This window comes from Sus scrofa, chromosome 15 (assembly GCF_000003025.6).
Source record: "Sus scrofa isolate TJ Tabasco breed Duroc chromosome 15, Sscrofa11.1, whole genome shotgun sequence".
Classification (NCBI taxonomy): domain Eukaryota; kingdom Metazoa; phylum Chordata; class Mammalia; order Artiodactyla; family Suidae; genus Sus; species Sus scrofa.
In genome coordinates, this window is record NC_010457.5 from 106,441,497 (window position 1) to 106,464,064 (window position 22,568).

At 37.8% G+C, this 22,568-nt stretch overlaps 1 protein-coding gene across 14 annotated transcripts in view; it reads left to right on the top strand.

Moving 5' to 3' along the window:
* The window catches only part of CARF (calcium responsive transcription factor), a 72,258-nt gene that overhangs the window by 31,252 nt on the left and 18,438 nt on the right, over window positions 1–22,568 (top strand). For 11 of the 14 annotated variants that reach the window (XM_021075548.1, XM_021075552.1, XM_021075545.1 and 8 more), the window contains 8 exons: window positions 2,777–2,897; window positions 6,054–6,197; window positions 8,500–8,733; window positions 11,750–11,912; window positions 13,177–13,240; window positions 17,790–17,920; window positions 18,308–18,677; window positions 21,331–21,508. In XM_021075548.1, coding sequence (XP_020931207.1) covers window positions 2,777–2,897; window positions 6,054–6,197; window positions 8,500–8,733; window positions 11,750–11,912; window positions 13,177–13,240; window positions 17,790–17,920; window positions 18,308–18,677; window positions 21,331–21,449 — 1,346 coding nt within the window. In that variant the 3' untranslated portion in view covers window positions 21,450–21,508. Of the gene's footprint in view, window positions 1–2,759; window positions 2,898–6,053; window positions 6,198–8,499; window positions 8,734–11,749; window positions 11,913–13,176; window positions 13,241–17,789; window positions 17,921–18,307; window positions 18,678–21,330; window positions 21,509–22,568 lie in introns of all 14 variants that reach the window. The other 3 variants (XM_021075553.1, XM_021075554.1, XM_021075558.1) reach the window with 2 other exon arrangements.

Below are 22,568 nucleotides of genomic sequence, written 5' to 3' on the forward strand. Positions count from 1 at the left end.
GGGCATGGGGGGGGTGCTGTGCCTGCGGCATGCAGAAGTTCCCAGGCCAGAGATTGAACCCTTGCACAGCTATAACCAGAGCCACAGCAGTGAGAACACTGGATCCTTAATCCATTGAACCACAAGGGAACTCCCATCAAATTTTTTTATTGTTGCCAATTTGAGGAGTGTGAGGTAGTATTTTACTGTTGTTTTAATTTGCCTTTCCCTTTGACTAGTGAAGATAAACTTCTCTTTATTTATTTAATATCCTTTTTTTTTTTCTTTCTGAATTGTCTCTTCATAGCTTTTCGCCATTTTTTTTTTTTCTTTTTACGGCCACATTTGCAGCATATGGAGGTTCCCACACTAGGGGTTGAATTAGAGCTACAGTTGAGGCCTACTCCACAGCAACACTGGATCTGAGCCACATCTGCAGCCTATGTAGTACTTTACGGCAACACCAGATCCTTATCTCACTGAGTGAAATCAGGGATTGAACCCTTATCCTCACAGAGACAATGCTGGGTCCTTCACCTGCTGATCCATAATGGGAACTCCTTCTTTGGCCATTTTTCTGTTTGATAGTTAATTTTTATTTTTAAAAATTATCTATGGTTCTTTTATTACTTTCATTTTTAAAATTTATTTTTTATTTTTAAATTTATTTTCTTTTTTGGCCACCCCATGGCATATGGAGTTCCCAGGCCAGGGATCAGATCCAAGCCTCTGTAGTGACCAGTGCTGCAGCTGCGGCACTGCCAAATCCTTAACCGACTGTGCCTGACCAGGGGATCAAACCTGCATCCCAGCGCTCCAGAGACACCACAGCAGGAACTCCTATTTTTGGTTATTTATACTCAACATATTAGTTCTTTGTTTTATGTATTATAAAATACTGATTCTCAAACTGATTTTCCTTTTACCATTATTTATGATGTCTTTTAAATAGCAGTTAATGTCAGCTTTAGCAACGTTTTTGTTCATGAATGGTGTTTTTGGTTTTACATCTGAAAAGTTTGCCCTATTCTACATAGATTAGGATATTCAACTTAAAACTTACATTGTATAGTTTTCACATCTACTTGTTTGTATTGTCTATTGGAGTGTAACAAATTACCCCAAATTTGGTAGTTGAAAACAGCAAACATTTATTGTCTCACAATTTCTCTGGGTCAGGAGTCCAAGAGCAGCTTAGCAAGTGGTTCTGCCCCAGGTTCTCTCATAAGATGGTATTTAAGGTCTTGGCTGGAGCTGCAGTCATTTCATGGCCCAACTAGGGGAGGATTTGCTTTGAAGCTCATTTACCTGGCAGTTGGCAGGCCTTATTCCTTGTCATGCGGGCCTTTCCACAGAGCTACCTTATTGAATGACATCTGATTTCAACCAGAGAGAGCAAGAAAGTACCCTAGATGAAAGTCACAGGTTTGTTTTTTTTTTTTAATAATCTAATATCAAAAATAACATCCTGGAGTTCCCGTGGTGGCGCAGTGGTTAACGAATCCGACTAGGAACCGTGAGGTTGCGGGTTTGATCCCTGCTCTTGCTCAGTGGGTTAACAATCTGGCGTTGCCATGAGCTGTGGTGTAGGTTGCAGACGCGGCTTGGATCCCACATTGCTGTGGCTCTGGCATAGGCTGGCAGCTACAGCTCCGATTCGACCCCTAGCCTGGGAACCTCCATATGCCGCAGGAACGGCCCAAGAAATGGCAAAAAAAAAAAAAAAAAAAATCCTGTGACTCCTGCCATATTCATTAGAAGTACGTTAATAAGTCTAGTCCATGCTCCTGGAGAGGAAATTACACAAGGACGTTGATACTAGGAAGCAGGGATCACTGGGGCCATCTTAAAGGCTAGTCATCACACTATTCTAGTAGCTCAAATAGAAAAAGGAAATAAGGGAGTTCTCATCATGGCTCAGTGGAAACTAATTTGACTAGTATCCATGAGGATGCAGGTTCGATCCCTGGCCTCACTCTGTGGGTTAAGGATCTGACGTTGCCATGGGCTGTGGTGTAGGTTGCAGATGCTCAGATCTGGTGTTGCTGTGGCTGTGGGAAGGCCAGCAGCTACAGTCTGATTTGACCCCTAGCCTGGGAACCTCCATGTGCTGCAGATATGGCCCTAAAAAGACAAAAAAAAAAAAAAGGAAATAAAAATTTAAATTGTTGTTAATATATACGAACAAATGTAGCATTTGCTAATTTATACTTATAAAGTAGTAAAACTTTATTATTAAAAAATCATATGCGTGTAAATATCAGTTGACATTCAGTAAATGTGGTACTTGCTTATTTCCTTACCATAATGTGGTACATTTGGTATCTGTTACAATAAACTTTAAAGTTTATGTGTTTGTATATCTTTTTTTTTTTTTTTTTTTGTCTTTTTGGCATTTCTTGGGCTGCTCCCGTGGCATATGGAGATTCCCAGGCTAGGGGTCGAATCGGAGCTGTAGCCACCAGCCTAAGCCAGAGCCACAGCAACGCAGGATCCAAGCCAAATCTGTGACCTACACCACAGCTCACAACAACGCCAGATCCTTAACCCACTGAGCAAGGCCAGGGATTGAACCCGCAACCTCATGGTTCCTAGTCGGATTCGTTAACCACTGAGCCACAATGGGAACTCCTTTGTGTTTGTACATCTTAATAAGACTTACTGATGTTTTCTTCCCTACTTACTGATGTATAGTTGGAAATCTAGATTTGACATTGCCACAACCAAGTTATTTTTAATTAATATCCAGAACAGATGGATATTTGAATTAATATCAATAGTTGGTTTTGGCCCACAGGGAGTAGAGCTGTGGTAATGGAGTGTCAGTATGGGCCAAGAAGAAAAGGTTTCCAGTTAAAAAAAATCAGTGAGCAGGAAAGCAGGTCTTGTCAGCTCTACAAAGCCACTTGTCCAGCCCGGTAAGTTTTATTTTCTTTTACTTTTTCATTAAGTACTTGTTTTTGACCAGCTAATATGCACATTTCTATTAAGTTTAAGCAGTGCTAAAAAGTATACAGTGAAATCTGTTTCCTCTCACCCTTGCTTCCTGTGTCCCACTTTAAGGCAACAACTCTTACTAGTTTCTTGAGGAACCTTGCAAAGATATTCTGTGTATATGCATTTGGGTGTATACCTTATTTTATCCTCATAAATGGTGAACATCTCAGTAAAGATTACTAGTATTTCATTTCCTTAAACTTAGGAGTACCACACCTTCTTTCCTGCTATGAATTTACATTGATTTATTTCCATACTGAATGCCTATTGTGGTTATTTACTGCACAGCTCTTTATGCTTCATACTAGTGTGAATATAATGATATATACTACTCTATACTTTTTTTTTTCATTCCCAATATATCTGAAAGCTGGTTCCATGTCTGTTTAAAAATGAACTGGTTCCTTTATTGATTGATTTTAAAGATGGTTGTATAATTGACATATAATATTATATTAGTTTCACAGTTCTTTTTTTTTTTTTTTTTTTTTTTTTTTGAGGGTTGCACTCATGGCATATGGAGATTCCCAGGCTAGGGGTCAAATCCAAGCTATAGCTGCCAGCCTATGGCACAGCCACAGCAACATGGGATCCAAGCCCCGTCTGCGACCTATACCACAGCTCACCGCTATAGTGGATCCTTTAACCTACTGAGTGAGGCCAGGGATCAAACCCATGTCCTTATGGATACTATTCAGGTTTGCTACCACTGAGGCACAATAGGAACTACATGGGTCCTTCTTTTTAATAGCCATATAATATTCCATTTATAGATGAATTGTCATTTACTTTAGTCCTCCAATGATGAACATGTAGGCTGAGAAGTATTCTTATTATATACAAAGCTGCAGTTAATAATATTGTGCCTATCTGTACACTTGTGTAGGTCTATCCGTAGAATAAATTCCTTAAAATGAAATTTCTAGGGTAATGGTTATATTCTTTTTAAATGTTGACAGCGCGTAGTTGCTTTGTGGAGTGATTTTTACCAATTATATTCATACCAGCAATGTATAACACCAACATAGTAAATTTTAGGTGAACTAGGACTACTGAGTAGTTATTGCCGTGGGTGAAAATGAAGAATGTGCACCAATAAAAGATTTTGATAATACCCTTTAGTAATATTCTTTTTTCACACTTTGAAAGTGTTTTAAATCATAAGATGAAGTTTAAAAATAACATGTGAAGTTTGGATGTAGTTGAGCTTTGGAACATTTTATTTTAGCATTATAGCTCATATTATAAACCTCAGCATTCTCAAAAAGTTTTTAAAGCCAATTAAGAAGGGAGTTCCCTCGAGACTCAGCGGTTAAAGATCCAGTGTTATCACTGCTGTGGCTCTGGTTACAGCTGTGGTGTGGATTTGATCCTTGGCCCAGGAATTTCTATGTGCCACAAACAGGGCAAAAATAAATAAATAAGTAAAACCAGTTGGGAAGGCTTTTCAAAGTTCCCTCTGTGACACAACAGGATTGGCAATATCTAGCACTGGAATGCAGGTTTGATCCTTGGCCTGGCACAGTGGGTTAAAGGATCCTCTGTTGCCACAACTGCAGTGTAGGTCACAACTGTGGCTCGGATCTCATCCCTGGCCTGGAAATTCCACGTGCCACAAGGTGGCCAAAAAAGAAAAAAAAAAAAAGCAATTTTATATTTTAAGTAATTAAAATATGGCTAAATAAGCTAGAATCATATAGAATGCCATGAATGCTGCTAAAAAATTTGTACTTGATTAAAGAGCAGATAGATGCAGGGTTCCTGTTGTGGTGAAGCAGAAATGAATCTTACTAGTATCCATGAGGATGTGGGTTTGATCCCTGGCCTTGCTTAGCAGGTCGGGGACCTTGCATTACCGTGAGCTGTGGTGTAGGTCACAGACTCAGCTCCAACTCTGCATTGCTGCGACTGTGGCATAGGCCAGCAGGTGCAGCTCTGATTCAGCCCCTAGCCTGGGAACTTCCAAATGCTGAGGGTGCAGCCCTAAAAAGGAAAGGAAAAAAAGAGTAGATACATTCTTCAACAGAGAAATACAAATGTGAAGAATTATTGTGGCATTGATATAGCAAGTGGATTTAAAAACATGAAAAACTGGGGAGTTCCTTTTGTGGCACAGCAGAAACAAATCTGACTAGAATCCATGAAGATGTGGGTTTGATCCCTGGCCTCTCTCACTGGGTTGGGGATCCAGTGTTGCCATGAGCTGTGGTATAGGTTGCATAGCCTGGGAATTTCCATATGCTGAGGATGCAGACCTAAAAAAGTTTAAAAAAGAAAAGAAAACTGGAGGCCCTGAGGCCCTGGAAGGAAAGTATGAAGGTAATCCAGGCATAAAGTGTGTTTATAGCTTCCAGGAGAATGGAGAAGAGACAGATCCAGGAAAAAAAAATATTATTTAGATGTTTTTGCTAAAGTAATGATTACTGGGGTTTTTTTTGTTGTTGTTATTTTTTTGTCTCTGTGTGTGTGTGTGTTTGTTTTATTTGGGCAGAACTTTCAGCATATGGCGTTCCCGAGCTATGAGTAGAATCTGAGCTGCAACTGCTGGCCTATGGCACAGCTACAACAACATGGGATCTGAGCTATGTTTGCAGTCTATACCACAGCTCGAGGCAACGCCAGATCCTTAACCCATTGAACTAGGCCAGGGATCACACCCATATCCTCATGGGTACTAGTTAGGTTCATTTCTGCTGAGCCACAACAGAAATACCAGTAATGATTATTGCTAATTTGCTAAGTATTATGTATTGGGAATATGCCATTTCTTTTGCATGGTCATCTGAATGCTCTCTAGATTAATCAAATTTTCTCTAAATTTTGATGCTTGAACTTCTTAGATTCATGTCTTTTTTTTTTTTTTTTTTTTTTTTTTTTTTTGGCCTAGTCCATGGCATGTGGAATTTACTGGGCCAAGGCTCGAACCCATGCCACAGCAGCTACCTGAGCCAGTGACAGTGCCAGATTCTTAACCCTCTGAGCCACATGGAGCGCCTTAAAGTAAACCTCTGATTGATCTTAAGTTAGATTTTCTTAAATTATTATATAATGAAACAAATTCTTTTTCTTACAAAAAGGATTTATATTAAAAAGGTACAGAAGTTTCCTGAGTATAGAGTTCCTACAGACCCCAAAATTGACAGGAAAATCATCCGAATGGAGCAGGAGAAAGCCTTTAACATGCTAAAGAAGAACTTGGTGGATGCTGGTGGTGTTCTTAGGTATGACATTTATGTCGTTCTTTTATTTTACAGATTACTTGGTTTTATTTGCAAAAATTCTGTCTGTAAGGGAAATTATATTATGTTTTTCAATTATTTCATTAAGAAATGGTTTTTATGGAGTTCCCATCGTGACTCAGTGGTTAACAAATCTGACTAGGAGCCATGAGGTTGCGGGTCTGATCCCTGCCCTTGCTCAGCGGGTTAAGGATCCGGCGTTGTCGTGAGCTGTGGTGTAGGTCGCAGACTTGGCTTGGATCTGGCATTGCTGTGGCTCTGGCATAGGCCAGTGGCTACAGCTCCAATCAGACCCCTAGCCTGGGAACCTCTATATGCCGCTGGTGTGGCCCTAGAAAAGGCAAAAAGAAAAAAAAAAAAAAAGAAAAAAAAAAGAAATGGTTTTTATAATGGTTTTTCATTAAGAAATGGTTTTCAATTATTTCATTAAGAAATGTTTTTTGTAATGGTTTTTCATTAAGAAGTGGTTTTCAATTATTTCAATAAGAAATGGTTCTTACCTGTAGCTTCCTGGGTATTAAAATGATTTTTGCTGTATAGCTATTCAGTTTATCTGCCAAATGTTGTGGGTAATTTTGACCAAAGAATTCTGTATACTGTTTTTCCCCAAATGACAAATATGTATTTAACAACATATTTCATTATATATTTAATACTTTGTTTCAGATACTTATTAGAAGCTGAACTTGCAAAAATATATATATATATTTTTTTAAATCCATCTTAGATTACTTATGGCTGCTAAATTTGTGTTCTAAACCATATATAAAATTCCATTTTATATTTTTTTATGCTTCAGGTTTTAAATAAGAAATATTAGCTCTCTTTATTACTTTCCTTTATATGCCAGTCTGAGGGAAGAATTTGCAATTGTGTAATGGAGTTAAATGTATGGAATACAGTTGTTGTGATCTTTAGAAAAATTTTCAGTATAATGAAAAATGAATATAGTCAATAATTAGATCCTTCAGAACATTCGTGTAATTTTTAAGTAGGCCCCATTTCACACAGTCAGTCAATGCAAGCATTTTATATAAAAATATTTATTAAAACAGTATTCTATCAGATCAATTTATTTTCCTGGTGTCTGTTTTTCTGCATTGCATTATATTCTCTTGCTCCTTGGGGCAACAGGAGCTGGAGTGTTGTAGAGGCAGTATGTTGAGCTCCTGTCGGAGGGGATTCTGACATAGCTCAGTCTTTATAGGCACCGAATTACATCTACTCTTTGGTTAGAATGACTATAGATACAACACAGAAGTTGTAATTTGGGAACAAAATGGTGGAGGAATACAAAAATACACATTTCCAAAGATAATGATTTTAAAAGTCTCATTATTTTGTAATGAGACTTTATTAAAATTTACTTAATATGAAATCTTGAATACCATTTTCATGTAGACTTAAATCCTGCACCCTCCTTAATGTTAAGGTCATAGTAAAAGTCTGTAAGAGTGTATAAAGATTTTTTTAAATTGGGTATAAAACCAATCTTAGGAAAGTTAAGAGAGGGAGTTCCTGCTGTGACACAGTGGATTAAGAATCAGACTGCAGGGAGTTCCCACTGTGGCTCAGTGGATTACAAACCCAACTAGTATCCATGAGGACGTGGGTTTGATCCCTGGCCTTGCTCAGTGGGTTAAGGATCCAGCATTACCCTGAGCTGTGGTATAGGTTTCAGATGTGGCTCGGATCCCACATTGCTGTGGCTGTGGTGTAGGCTGGCAGCTGTAGCTGCGATTAGACCCCTAGCCTGGGAAATTCCACATGCTGTATGTTCGGCCCTAAAAAGCCAAAACAAAACAAAAAAAAGAATCTGACTGCAGTGTCCAGAGTCACTGTGCAGGCACAGGTTCAGTCCTTGGCCCAGCACGGTGGGTTAAAGGATCTGGCATTGTTGTAGCTGTAGCGTAGGTCGCAATTTCAGCTCAGATTCAATTCCTGGCCTAGGAACTTGCGTATGACGTGGGTGCAGCCATTTGAAGAAAGAAAAGGTTTTGAGAGGACATTTTAAATTTTATTTATATGTATTTTATTTCTATTTAATTTATTTAAATTTTAAAAGTTTTATACTTATGTAATATGATACAATCACATGTATTTTCTTAAAAGATTATTCCTTCTTTTGATGCGTATTAATATAAGTAACTATGACTGGGGAGTTCCTTGGTGGTCTGGTGGTTTAGGGTTTGGTGCTTTCACTGCTGAGGCCCAGGTTCAATTCAAGTAACTATAACCCTTGCCTTTGTCTAGTAGTATGATTTTAAATATCTTCTCTTGTTAGGTGGTATGTACAGCTACCTACGCAACAGGCTCATCAGTATCATGAATTAGAGACTTCCTGCCTCCCTTTATCACCTTCCCCTTTTCCTATGTCTTCTCTTGAAGAAGAGGATACTGCAATTAGAGATGAGAATTGTGCATTACCCTCACGTCTACATCCTCAGGTAGCACATAAAATTCAAGAACTAGTATCACAAGGAGTAGAACAAGTGTATGCAGTAAGGAAGCAGCTAAGGTACAGTAGAAACAAATTGTTCTTTGACATCTTTCACTTTTGTTTGTTGGTTTAAATAATACACCTAACATTATAGATATTTTCCAGGATATATGCTATCAGAGTACATAGTACATTAATTTATTAAAATGTAGGAATATAGTACATTAATTTATTAAAACAATCTTATTTATGAACTGATCGTTTTTCAGCAGATGCTTGGCAAGCCAGAGTAATGATTCAGAGTACTCATTTGAGATATTCCACATTCAGATTTGGCAAATTAGACTATTTCTGAACGATATATACGTTGAGTTGTGTACTAAATACATTTATAAAAAAAATTTTTTTGTAGAACCCAAGATTTTAAAATATAAGCCAAGATACTTACTTTTAGCTATTTGAAAGGCAGTTAATTTTTTTACAACAAAATATATAGTTTTTTGTCTAATGAAATTTTATATATGGCACTCTGGTCTAATTTTATTGGTAGTCAGTATATAATAATGAAAATTTTGGTTATGTGGCCCTTACTGTGTGTGTGCCAGGTATTTTGCTAAGCACTTTATATGCATGATCTCATTTATTCTAATGACTCTAAAAAATTGGTGTATTTATCTTCATTCTGCAGATGAGGAAATGTAGACTAAGAGTGGTTAAATAACTAGCTTAAGAGATGCAGGCTGGAGTTCCTGTCGTGGCACAGCAGAAACGAATCCGACTAGGTACCTTGAGGTGGTGGGTTCCATCCCTGGCCTTGCTCATTGGGTTAAGGATCCAGCGTTGCTGTGCGCTGTGGTGTAGGTTGCAGACACGGCTTGGATCTGGTGTTGCTATGGCTCAGGCATAGGCCGGCAGCTGTAGCACCAATTTGACCCCTAGCCTGGAAACCTCCATATGCCACAGGTGCGGCCCTAAAAAGACAAAAAGACAAAAAAAAAAAAAAAAAAAAAAAAAAAGAAAGAGGTGCAGGCAGAAGAGAAATCTAGATCTAATTCTATAGCCTGTACTCTTTGCCATGATTTCTGCTGCTTAACTGACCTTATTCCTACTGGTTATTGTATAGGCTGATCTGAACAGCACAATGAGTATTTCCTAGGATTATTTCTTTTTTTCTTTTTTTGGCTTTTTGTCTTTTTTCTAGGGCCGCACCCACAGCATGTAGCGGTTCCCAGGGTAGAGGTCTGATCAGAGCTGTAGCCGCTGGCCTACGCCAGATCCACAGCAACTCGGGATCCCAGCTGCATCTGCAACCTACACTACAGGTCACGGCAATGCCGGATCCTTAACCCACTGAGCGAGGCCAGGGATCGAACCCACAACCTCATGGTTCCTAGTCGGTATCATTAACCACTGAGCTATGACAGGAACTCCAATTATTTCTTTATTAGAACATGACTTTTCTATTTAGCAGCTTTCTTAGACATTTTATTTTTATTTCTATTGCGGCATTGTTAGAACAGAGTCAACAAAGCTATCCAGTATTTATTTTTAATTTATTTTTATTTTTATTTTTTTTGTCCTTTTGCCATTTCCTGGGCTGCTCCCACAGCATATAGAGGTTCCCTGGCTAGGGGTCGAATTGGAGCTGTAGCCACCGGCCTACACCACAGTCACAGCAACGCAGAATCCGAGCCACGTCTACTACCTACACCACAGCTCACAGCAACACCAGATCCTTAACCTGCTGAGCAAGGCCAGGGACCCAACCTGCAACCTCTCATGGTTCCTATTTGAATTCGTTAACCACTGAGCCACAATGGGAACTCCCCAGCTATCCAGTATTTATTAAACCTAAGTCTTAACGAACTGAGATACAATACCGCTCTGCAGTATGAACTACTGAATGTAGTACACAGAGTATATATGTATTGAATTTTATTATTTTTTATATGTTTGTTTTTTATACCATCGTTTGGCAGTGCTGCCTTTTATTAATATCTTCTCTTTTGTCTGCTTATAAAATTTGAGCACATCATATTTCATATATTAATTGGTACCTTTTGAAAGCAGTGAAGCATGATGTTTATGCACGTAACCTCAGTGTAAGCCCAATCTCTCTTACTAGGAGGTGTATAACTTTGGACAATTTACTTAACTTCTGGAGCCCTCAGTTCTCTCATCTGTAAAGTGGGAATGATAACTATACCTTCCTCACAAGATTATAGCATGGGTTAAAGGAGATACTAGATGTGAAGTGTTCCATACAGTGCCTGACATAGTAAGCATTCAAAACACTATATTTAAATTGAAAATAGGGAGTTCCCTTCATGACACAGTGGAAACGAATCTGACTAGGAACCGTGAGGTTGCAGGTTCAGTCCCTGGCTTCACTCAGTGGGTTAAGGATCCAGTGTTGCTGTGAGCTGTGGTGTAGTTCTCAGACTCAGCTCAGATCCCACCTTGCTGCGGCTCTGGTGTAGGCCATTGCTACAGCTCCAATTAGACCCCTAGCCTGGGAACCTCCATATGCCACGGGTGTGGCCTAAAACGACAAAAAGACCAAAAATAAATAAGTAAGTAAATTGAAAATAGGGAGTTCCCATTGTGGCACAGCAGAAAAGAATCCAACTAGGAACCATGAAGTTGTGGGTTTGATCCCTGGCCTTGCTCAGTGGTAAGGATCCACTGTTGCCATGAGCTGTGTGTGGTATAGGTTGCAGACATGGCTTGAATGTGGTGTTGCTGTGGCTATGGTGTAGGCCGGAGGCTACAGCTTCGATTTGACCCCTAGCTTGGGAACCTCCATATGCCACGGGTTTGGCCCTAAAAAGAAAAAAAAAAAAATAGTGATTTCTTTAAATTTATAAAAATAGCAAAGCTCACTCTAAGATATACAGGTGTTTAACCAATGAAAATGTTACATTTCTTTAATCTGAATGAATTCTATGACAATGTTTGGGAAAAAAGTGGAAAAATATAAACCACTCATAAAGCTACTGTACAGAAGTTTATGCTAAAAGAGAACCTTTCTCATTTGATACAGAGTAGATTGCTAGATTGTTTATGTTTTTATTCTATTTTATATTCTCCACAGAAAATTTGTGGAAAGAGAACTATTCAAACCTGATGAGGTACCTGAAAGACATAATTTATCCTTTTTTCCAACTGTAAATGATATAAAAAATCACATCCATGAGGTACAGAAATCCTTGAGAAATGGAGATAATGTATATAACTCAGAGATTATTCCAGCAACGGTATGATTACAACTGTAATTCCTTGTTTTACTACTAAATCTCAGCTTCTGTTATTATTTGGCCTAATGTGTGCTTGATTGCTATTAAGTCTTTAATAAGTAACTGTGATAAAAGGAAAAACAGTAATATCTTTTTCTTAAAATGTAAACACTATGAACTCTCAGATGAGGATTTGAATAATATATATATATTTTTTTTTGGTCTTTTGTCTTTTTTGTTGTTGTTGTTGCTATTTCTTGGGCCACTCCCGCGGCATATGGAGGTTCCCAGGCTAGGGGTTGAATCGGAGCCGTAGCCACCGGCCTACGCCAGAGCCACAGCAAGGCGGGATCCGAGCTGCGTCTGCAACCTACACCACAGCTCACGGCAACGCCGGACCGTTAACCCACTGAGCAAGGGCAGGGACCGAACCCGCAACCTCATGGTTCCTAGTCGGATTCGTTAACCACTGCGCCACGACGGGAACTCCTGAATAATATTTTTGATTACTCTCATAAGAAGAAATATCAGTAAATTTCCAACCCTGACTCTTATAACAATAGTAATGTTCACTTAAAAAAAAATCAACATATTTTATCTCTATAAAAAGTATATTGTATTCATTTAACAGATATTTATTGAATGCATATTGTGTATATCTCCACCTTTTTAAAATAGATCAGCAAGTTTAAATAGAATAGTTTATACTTGAATACACAAAATGATGATGTTGCTTCTATATGTCATCTGTAAATATGCGTTTGACCTCATATTGTGATATTGTAGTTTCCCCCTGAAAAGTGGCCATTTCTATGAAAAATTTCCCTACTTTGTAGTGAGTAGTATAACTACTTAGAAAAACTAAGGCCGTGATTTTGGCATTAAAATCTCAACTAGCAATATCCTTTGCTCTTCATTTTTTTACTATGTAAATTCATTTACTGTGTAGATTCAGATATTTTTAAAGTTAGAGCTACTATTCTTTTCTATCCAAAACGCTTAGTCATTCACTGTCCAACATTCAGGAATGAAAACATATTTGGTTAGCAGAGGTCTTTGCCCTCTATACTTGCTATCCAAATTCTTGCTATGTGAACTTGGGAAGCTAACTTATTTGGATAGTTAAATATACCTATGTTTGAGAATGTGAACAAGTAAAGAGAGTAATTACAGAGTAAAGTACATTTGTACTATGAATAAAATGGAACAATTGCATTGTTGTTTTAAAATAGTTTTCAAGTTAAATGCTTTCTTCTTTTTATTGAAATAACTGTTCCCGTTTCAGCTTCAATGGACTACAGATAGTGGGAATATTCTCAGAGAGACTGTGACAGTTACATTTGCAGAAGGTAAGTTATCTTGAATACTTTTAAGATATAAAATCAAACTGAAAGGTATTTAGGATGTTATGTCTTTTGATTTATAGATAAGGAATCTGTGGTCCAAAGAGGCAAGAGCAACTATGTTAGGATTTATCAAAATATTGCTAGTTGTTTAAATGTTCTCCTATATACAGCTTTTATACTTCTTTATGATTGAAATTTTGAGGCTAATGATTATTAAGCATAGTTTACTATAAAGCTAGGCTAATTTCAATAGTAGTAATCCTAAGATACCTTGATTAAGAAACTATTATCCATTTTGTAAGATTTGCTTTTTCTCATATGTTCTTATTCCTGTGTTCTCTCAATCTTCCAAACTTATTTCAGCCCTTTTGTTCATTCCTCTAGAAGTCTTTTCCTCTCTTCCACATGAGAAACTCCCCTCACTGCTCAAATAGCAGTCTCTTTGACTTTATTCTCTTAACTTCACCCCCATGTAAATTTATATATTCATTCTTTTGTATTTACCTCTGCATTTAACATGGTATCCTTTTGTTTTTGCATTTGTATCTTTCAAAATGATTTGAGGATTGTAATTTATTCAAATTAATATACCAAGTTCTTAACATAATGGCTGCTAAAAAGTTAACATCTGAATAAATGCTTTAGAATAAATTAATGAGTAATAATACAGTACAATTTTTTCTTTATTCTTTGGCTTATTAACCTTTAAGAGTCATTTTGCCTACAAAATAACTTGCAGGTTCTTTGGAATTATTCATTTGTTCTGTGTATATTTAACTCAGTGAGATAAATGCTGCACACAAAAAATGTTTCCTTCTTTACTGAATTTAAAGTTTAACAAGAGAAAAATACACTACATTACATTCTAATTACTATTATGAATCGTGCCATGAGAGATTTGTGCCAAATTGTATGGGAATAGTGATCGAGACATATAGCTTGGTCCTGAGAGTAGAGAAGAGACACTTGAGAAAGTGACTTTTAAACTGAAAACCGAAGAATAAATAGGGGAGTTCCGGTTGTGGCACAGTGAAAACGAATCCGATTGATATCCATGGGGATGCAGGTTTGATCCCTGGCCTCACTCAATGGGTCAGGGATCCAGTGTTGCCATGAACTATGGTATAGGTTGCAGATGTGGTTCGGATCCTGAGTTGCTGTGGCTGTGGTATAGACTGGCAGCTATAGCTCTAATTCGATTCCTAGCCTGGGAACTTCCGTGTGCTGCAGGTGCAGGCCCTAAAAAGCAAAAAAAAAAGAAAGAAAAAAGAATAAATAGGAATTTGCCAATCAAAGGAATAGTATGTTTGAAGGCTAAGCAAGATAGAGCTTGCCAGGTCCAAGGAACTTAAGAAAGCTAGTATGGGAATTCCATGGTGGCTCAGCATGTTAGGGATCCAGCATGTCAGCATGTGGCTCTGGTTACAGCTGTGGCATGGGTTTCATCCCTGCCCAGGGAACTTCTGGATGCTATGGATGCAGGGAAAAAAAAGAGGAGTTCCTGCTGTGGCACATTGGGTTAAGGATCTGACTGCAACAGCAGCTGGGGTCATTGTGAAGGTGCAGGTTCAATCCCAGCCCAGTGCAAAAGGATCCCATAGAATCTGGCATTGCTGCAGCTGTGTCATATTTCACAACTGCAGCTCACATGTGATCCCTGGCCTGATACTTCCATATGTCACAGGTGCAGCCAAACAAAACAAAACAAAGCAAAGCCAGTATGGTCCTAAGTATAGGCAATGCTTAGAGATCAAACCAGATAAACAAAACAGATTCGAGGGAGTCCCACTGTGGCTCAGCAGTAACAAATCCTACTAGTATCCCTGAGGATGTGTGTTTAAACCTCTGTCCTGCTCAGTGGGTTAGGGTTCTGGCGTTGCCATGAGTTGTGTAGGTCGCAGACGCGATTTGGATCTGGTGTCGCTGTGGTGTAAGCTGGCAGCTACAGCTCCGATTCTACCCCTACCCTGAGAACTTCCATTTGCCATGGGCATGGCCCTAAAAAGACAAAGAACCAAAAAAACAAAGGTCTAAGAGGACGTTCAGCTGTCCAAGTGAAGATGGGATAGTGGTTTAGATTACAACTGGTGGCATTTATACTAGAATTGGACAGACTCAAGAGTTATTTTAAAAGTTGAACTTGAAGACCTTGGTTATTGATTGAATAACTATGGGAGGTGAAAGGGTGGGAATGATCTGGGATGACTTGCAGGTTTCTTCCATGAGAAACTGATAGTGGCATTTACTGAGCTCAGCAGCACTGGTCTAAGAGTAGAGTAGCAGAGGAGAGAAAAAGATCATGAGATCAAGTTTGAAAAAGCCTAAGCACCAGAGCTATTTTAACATAGTAGATTGGGAGAAAGCCATATTGCAGAGGTTGAAGAATAAATGGGAGATGAATGAAGAAGCAGAGACAGTGGGGACCACTTTTTCAAAAAGTTTGCTATGAAAAGAGTATGGGGTTGAGGGAGGATATTTTAGGACAGGAGAAACCTGAAGAGATAGATGAAGGTAAAGATATTTAATAACTTTGGTATGGGAAGTTGAAGACATTTCTGATAGCTTCTCTTTTCTGTTTAAGTGAGAGTGCTAAGAATGAGAAAAGATCTCAGGGAAAGTGGCCAGGAATTGAGAAAAAAAGAGATTAACTATCACCCCTAACATAGAGAGAGAGAAACATTGTAAAACTGTTATTATGTGAAGGCCCTGTTGAGGTTGATGACTAACACATGAATTTGTGTTAGACTCCTCCTCCTCCTACTAACAGAAATTCATGTGTTAGTCATAGCAGCAAATTTCTTCTGGGCAGTCAGCTTCATATGTATAGACGCTGGAAGCCATTTTTATACAGAGTTAGGATTTTACCAGGGGGTGTGACCAAAGGAGTTTGAGGTATCTGCAAGAGAGTGACTAAAATTATAACCCAGGACTTTAAGCTGGATGGGAAGAGAACTTAATTAAGGAAGACTTTGGTAGATCTGAAAAAAACTGAGGAATTGGTTAACTGGAGGTTCACATGAGGTTGGAGAACAATTGAATGGAGTACCTGAGCAAAATCCCTGGAAGAATAAAAGGTTGTTATCAGAGAATAGGTGGTTTGAGTTAGAGATTTCAGATGTGGAATAGTCCAGGGTATGATTATAATAAGGGGTCATGCAGCAAAATGAGGTAGAACAGTTAAAAATGAAATCAGAGTCACCATTGTTACTCAGTGGATTAGGGACCTGATGTTATCTGTGTGAGGATGCAGGTTCAATCCCTGTCATTGCTCATTGGGTTTAGGATCTGGTGTTGCCAGAAACTGTGGTGTAGGTCACAGATGCAGTGGATCCCGCATTGCTGTAGCTGAGGCATAGGCCAGCAGCTGCAGCTCCGATTCTACCCCCATCCTGGCAACTTCCATATGCCACAGGTATGGCCATTAAAAAAAGAAAAAAGAAATGAAGAAATCAAGAAATGTGAGGGTGCCATTAATCTTCCCAGCAGTCCTTTGAGGAAAATTCTCTTATTGTCTTGATTTTACAGGTGAGGAAATTCAAGTTTAGAAACTGAGTTAAGTAGCATGTTGGTGGTTACATAGATAAGCCAGCACTTACATCCATTTTTGTCTGATACCAGGGCCATTTTTTAAAAAATTACTTAGTTACATGGGTGCAGTATGCAGTATAGAAGCAATAAATAGTTGTTGATAATTTGTTTTTGGTTGACTTAAAGAGATGAATATATTTGGGTTAAAATATAAGAATTATGTGAAAAGTTCTCAAATTCCTAAGGACAGTTACTTTAAAAATTGAGGTATTTATAAAAGAAATTTTTATTCTTATTTATTTCAAAATGAGTTGTCGAAAGAACTTTAATACTATTATTATTAAAGACCTGCTTTATGCCAAGCATTGTCCTAGCACCAGGGCTACCAAAGATTAAGTTTGCTCTTTGTAACTGAGGGACTCAATGGATGTTTGGACAATGGACTGTTAGAACTACAGATATAGACTCTTTCAAGGAAACAATAGTTTCTTACATTCCACCCTATATTTACTGAGTTAAAATTAATGGAGGTTGAACCTAGGAATTTATGCTTTTTAAAGTGCCCTTAATGATCCTGATGATCGGAGTTCCCGTCATGGCTCAGTGGTTAAGGAATCCGAATAGGAACCATGTGGTTGCGGGTTTGATCCCTGGCCTTGCTCAGTGGGTTAAGGATCCAGCGTTGCTGTGAACTGTGGTGTAGGTTGCAGATGCGGCTCAGATCCTGTGTGGCTGTGGCTGTGGCTGTGGCATAGGCCGGTGACTACAGCTCCAATTCGACCCCTAGCCTGGGAACCTCCATATGCTGCAGGAGCAGTCCTAGAAAAGACAAAAAGACCAAAAAAAAAAAAGATCCTGATGATCTGATCTACCAGGTTCTGGAAATAGTGGACTAAATTTCTTAAAATCCTTTTCAAACCTCTGACCTTATTTCCTATTCCATTTCTGATGGTAAGGGTTGTAATAAAGTGTAGAAGCCATGAAAGTTATTTTGTTTTAATAGTTTATTTTTTATATAATTTAGGAAATTCACCAGGGGAATCAATTTCCACCAAATTGGGAACAAATCAGACAAGAGGTTCTTTGTCTCCAGAGCCAGCTCACTTGCTCTCCTCACTTTCTTCATTTCAGCCAAAAATATTCACACAACTACAGGTAAGGATCCATTGTAATAGGCAAATTTGAGGCCCTTATCTTTTTTCCTCAGTCTCCTCTCTTCTCTTAGCGATTTTACGAAATTGTTATAGAATTATAATAATGATCAAAGATGTTTTCATCATTAATTTCCTGACTTTTTTGTGTCTTTATTTAAGATGATAATATGAATGATATGTTTTGGAAACATTTGAATTGACTATGCATACAGTAAAATTTAGTTGTAATAATTTTCCTTTGTTTTTTGTTTCTGTCCTCACTTAATATTTGTTAGTAACTATACTCTTAGTTTTTATTCCAGTTTTGATCAAAAGAGTAATATATTCGATGAGAAAACCATACATAGTAAATTCAAACATTTTGATGTAACTCTTTTTGATTCCAAAGGGTTTGCAGTTGCAGCCAAGATTCATGTCTCCTGATGGAACACCAGCTCTGATATCAGTAAATAACCACCCCACCTCCAGTCCTTCAAGACTTTTGGATTCAGTAGGAAGTGCTATAATGAGTAATAATTCTCTACTGCTTGGTCAAAGTCATAGCCTTCAAACAGATACATGCCTAACCCAAAACAATACTGTTGCCTCTACCATGGGTAGCCTTCCAGAACCAGATCAAAATCTGGTTGCAATGGATCAGCTGGTGGAAGTTGCAGATGTTGAGGACACAGAGAATCTGGAAGGAAATGTTCATCAAATTCTGTTGGGAAACGTGCAGGCCATTCCAATACAGATTGTAGACAGCCACCCAGCTCTTAGTAAGTTAAAACCATCTTATGATTTTCTTTTCTTTTTAACCTTTATGAACTCTCATCACTATTACACTACAGAAAAAAACCTATCATTTCTACTCAGTGTGTTTATAATATATACATAAATCAAGTAAAAATATAAGAAAAAAGAAAGAAATTTATAAGCATGAATTTACCTAGTTTTGTATGGAAAATCTGTGCTGATATGAAATCAGGAAGGTCATTTTAGAATGCATGAAAATAGAGATTAACTAAAAGGAAAACTTTAGTGTAAAGGTTATTATGAAAAAATTGATATACACACAAGGTAAAATTGAATGAAATTAGCAGATATAAAGGTTGAAAGGAGTGGAGTTCCTGTTGTGGCGCAGCGGAAACGAATCTGACTGGGAACCATGAGGTTGTGGGTTTGATCCCTGGCCTCACTCAGTAGGTTAAGGATCCGGCATTGCTGTGAGCTGTGGTATAGGTTGCAGACGCGGCTCAGATCCCATGTTGCTGTGGCTGTGGCGTAGGCTGGCAGCTGTAGCTTCGATTAGACCCCTAGCCTGGGAATGTCCATATGCTTCAAATGTAGCCCTGAAAAAGACAAAAAAAAAAAAAAAAAAAGGTTGAAAGGAGGACTCTGAGTTTTTGACTTAAATGTTGAGCTGAATGAAAAGTGAAAGGGAACAACTAAGACTTGGGGACTTGGGTTTATTTCAGGACTTTATTGCCTTCACTTTGGAATGAACCCAGTCAACATAGTAATTAACTCTGTTAACTCCTGCTTGACCTGTGTCACTTCTTTTCATACAAATTGTTCTGGGTCAGGCATTTTTGTTGAAAGAGATTTGCAGTTTGCTTTGAAGAACAAAAGTCTTCATAGAAATTATCCTTAGAATATGTCAAGTATTTTCCCTCCATGTATGATAGTTTCTTCCAGAAAAGAATCATAGTCTTTTAAATTTATAGGAAGCACTACTTTTAAGAAAATTTATTCAGAGGGCTGTGGCAGTTGTCTATTTAGAAACTTTAATATAAAAGAGAGAAAAGGAATATACATGAACTAATCCTCACAACAACTCTATGAAACAGACAGTGGTGTCGCCATTCTAAAGATGGAGAAACCAAGGCTTTGGAGTTAAATAATTGCCTAAGGGTCACATCTAATAAGTGACAGAGAGGGGATTTAAACCAGATCTGTCTGCCTCCAAAGCTTCTTCCCATTCTAAGATGCTTCCTCCCTCTGCTGAGCCAAGGTATTTCTGGGAGACCTAATTCAGATTGCTTTAAAGGACTCCCTCTTTGGATCTGAACTTACATAATTTATCAAGTTAGATATGATCCGAGGGACTGCTTCACCTGAATGTAAATTCTCAGGGTCACTCAAACCCATCCTCTACTTGTTTTCTCAGTTATGGTGTGGGCTAAATGCCAACACACCTATGTATGACAAGCATTAGGTATGTTCAGTACACTTTTCTAAGCAAGTATGATCCCCTTAACCTTGGTTTCCTATAGCAACTGAAAAAGTGATATTCTTGAGGAAGAGAGAGAAAGACTTAGATATCCCACCTGCCAACTCACAGTTTTGCTGGAATACCACATTTGCATTAATTTGGTCATAAGTACTTTAAAATCAGAATGGTAAGTGCATTCCGAAATGTTTCAGATAAGGAAACACATAGTTCTCACAGCTGAGACAGAGCTATCATTTAAGATGTGACATATTTTTCTGGAGTTCCCGTCATGGCTCATGTGGTTAATGAATCCGACTAGGAACCATGAGGTTGCGGACTGGATCCCTGGCGTGGCTCAGTGGGTTAAGGATCTGGTGTTGCCCTGAGCTGTGGTGTAGGTCGCAGATGCGCTCAGATCCCGCGTTGCTTTGGCTATGGTGTAGGCTGGCAGCTACAGCTCCGACTGGACCCCTAGCCTGGGAACCTCCATATGCTGTGGGAGCAGTCCTAGAAAAGACAAAAAGACAAAAAAAAAAAAAAAAAAAGACGTGACATATTTTTCTGAAATACTTACGTAGTGAAGTTTCTTTAGGGAGAGAATATTTTCCTTGATATATGACCACATATGGAAGCCGTGTGAGAATGGTAACATATCAGTGAATTTGTAGTGTATGTCTGATGTTTGTAAAAGATAATATTTTCAAATAATTAGAGGCTTCCTGACTTTTAGTCACACATACTTTTAAAGACACTTAAGAGTTCCCTAGTGGCTCAGAGCATTAAGGATCTGGTGGTGTTATTCCTGTGGCTCTGGTTGGTTACAGCTGTTGGGTGGGTTCAGTCCCTGGCCCAGGAACTTCAGCATGCCTTGGACACAGCCATAAATTAAATAAATAAATAAATAAATAAATAGTTTAAATATGAGATACTCCTCATAATTTTATCAAATAATGGACTGCTTTTTGGTCAAAATATCTTTAGAAGAGAATAACGTTATAGTTTTCTTGGTCTCTTTTTCCATCTTGAAAGAATTTAATGTGAATTTAAGATGTCAAAAGCACCAAGTTCTCAAAATATACCAACTGATTTTCTAAATTACTTGGTTTTTTCCAAACCACTGTTTTTTTGCTTTGCTTCTAAATTCATATAATTCCAAAGATTACACTGTTATAAATAATATTAACCCTTAGGTTTTTTTTTGATGTTTGGTTTTAAAGTTGAAGAAAATCCGGAAGGTACCGTTTCTTTGAACCAAGTTAAGCAAGAACCCAAAGAACCAGCATTGTCTGTGGAAGCAAAAAAAAATTTGGACTGTAAGAAATTATCTGCTACATAAAGTATTGAAGCTTTTCAGAATTTACAACTCTGGTGACCTCTGATGTCAGAGAAAAGAAGGTGAATATTATCAAAACGCAGCATTGTGATAAGTGGACTGAAGACTGGTTCAATGAGCATCTTAAATTTAACATATTTATTTCCAGTTCCCTATTTTTATTTTATTTTACTCCTCTTGTATAATTCTTATGCTTTTTGATTATCTGATAAGGCCAGTATTTCAAAAGATCATCTGAACTTATCCACACCGATACAGTCTGAACACAAATAGTTATCTGACTCATCCTCTGAAAATACCTAATTTGGGTTCTTAAAAAAGAACAGCCAAAAAACCATGTGTTTGAGTGAGTGTGTGTGTGTGTGTGTGTGTGTGTGTGTAATGACTTTTTTTTTAATTCTAAAAAATTTCTTCCTCTTTAAAGTTGTTAAGAAAATTTTTTAATTGGCAAATAAGTGAGAGAATATCTTTGTCTTATTTGGAAAGAAAAATAATAGATTTTACATCATAACGTGAAGTCTGGCATTCACATGTATGGAAACTGTGTAGCTGCATTTTAGCTTCTTCCATACTAATTTTTAGACTTAAACCTACAAACCAATAGCACACCAATGGTTACACACTAGAAAGTTAAAATGTCTTTGGAAGTAGTGAGCATTTTAACTTGAATCAGACAGGCAAGAGAAATAAATGTGTTATGCATAGATTTATATGATATTGTAGGTAAAATACTACTTATGGGTTGAAATTGTAGGAACGGAGAGAATTCAGAAAGAATATGAGAAGTCCCTGGTGTTTACAGATAGGAGAATTTTTTGTGTCAGCAGAGGATATTTTTTTCCTATTTTGTATTGAAGATTCAGCCCTAGTGAAAAAATAATTTGAGTTTATTTATTTTTCTATGCCAGAGTTCTTAATTAATTGATGGTATTAGAATTCATAGTATTTCAAGGTAAGGACTTATAGTTTAGAATTTAATTTACATTTAAAACTTTAAAACAACTGATGTGTTATATTTACTTGTTGAGTAGGTATATTTCCTTCAAATACTGAATAAGTACTTATCACTATATTCATTATAAGCTTCTGTTTTCTGGAAGTTTCGTAAAAAGAAATGTCAAT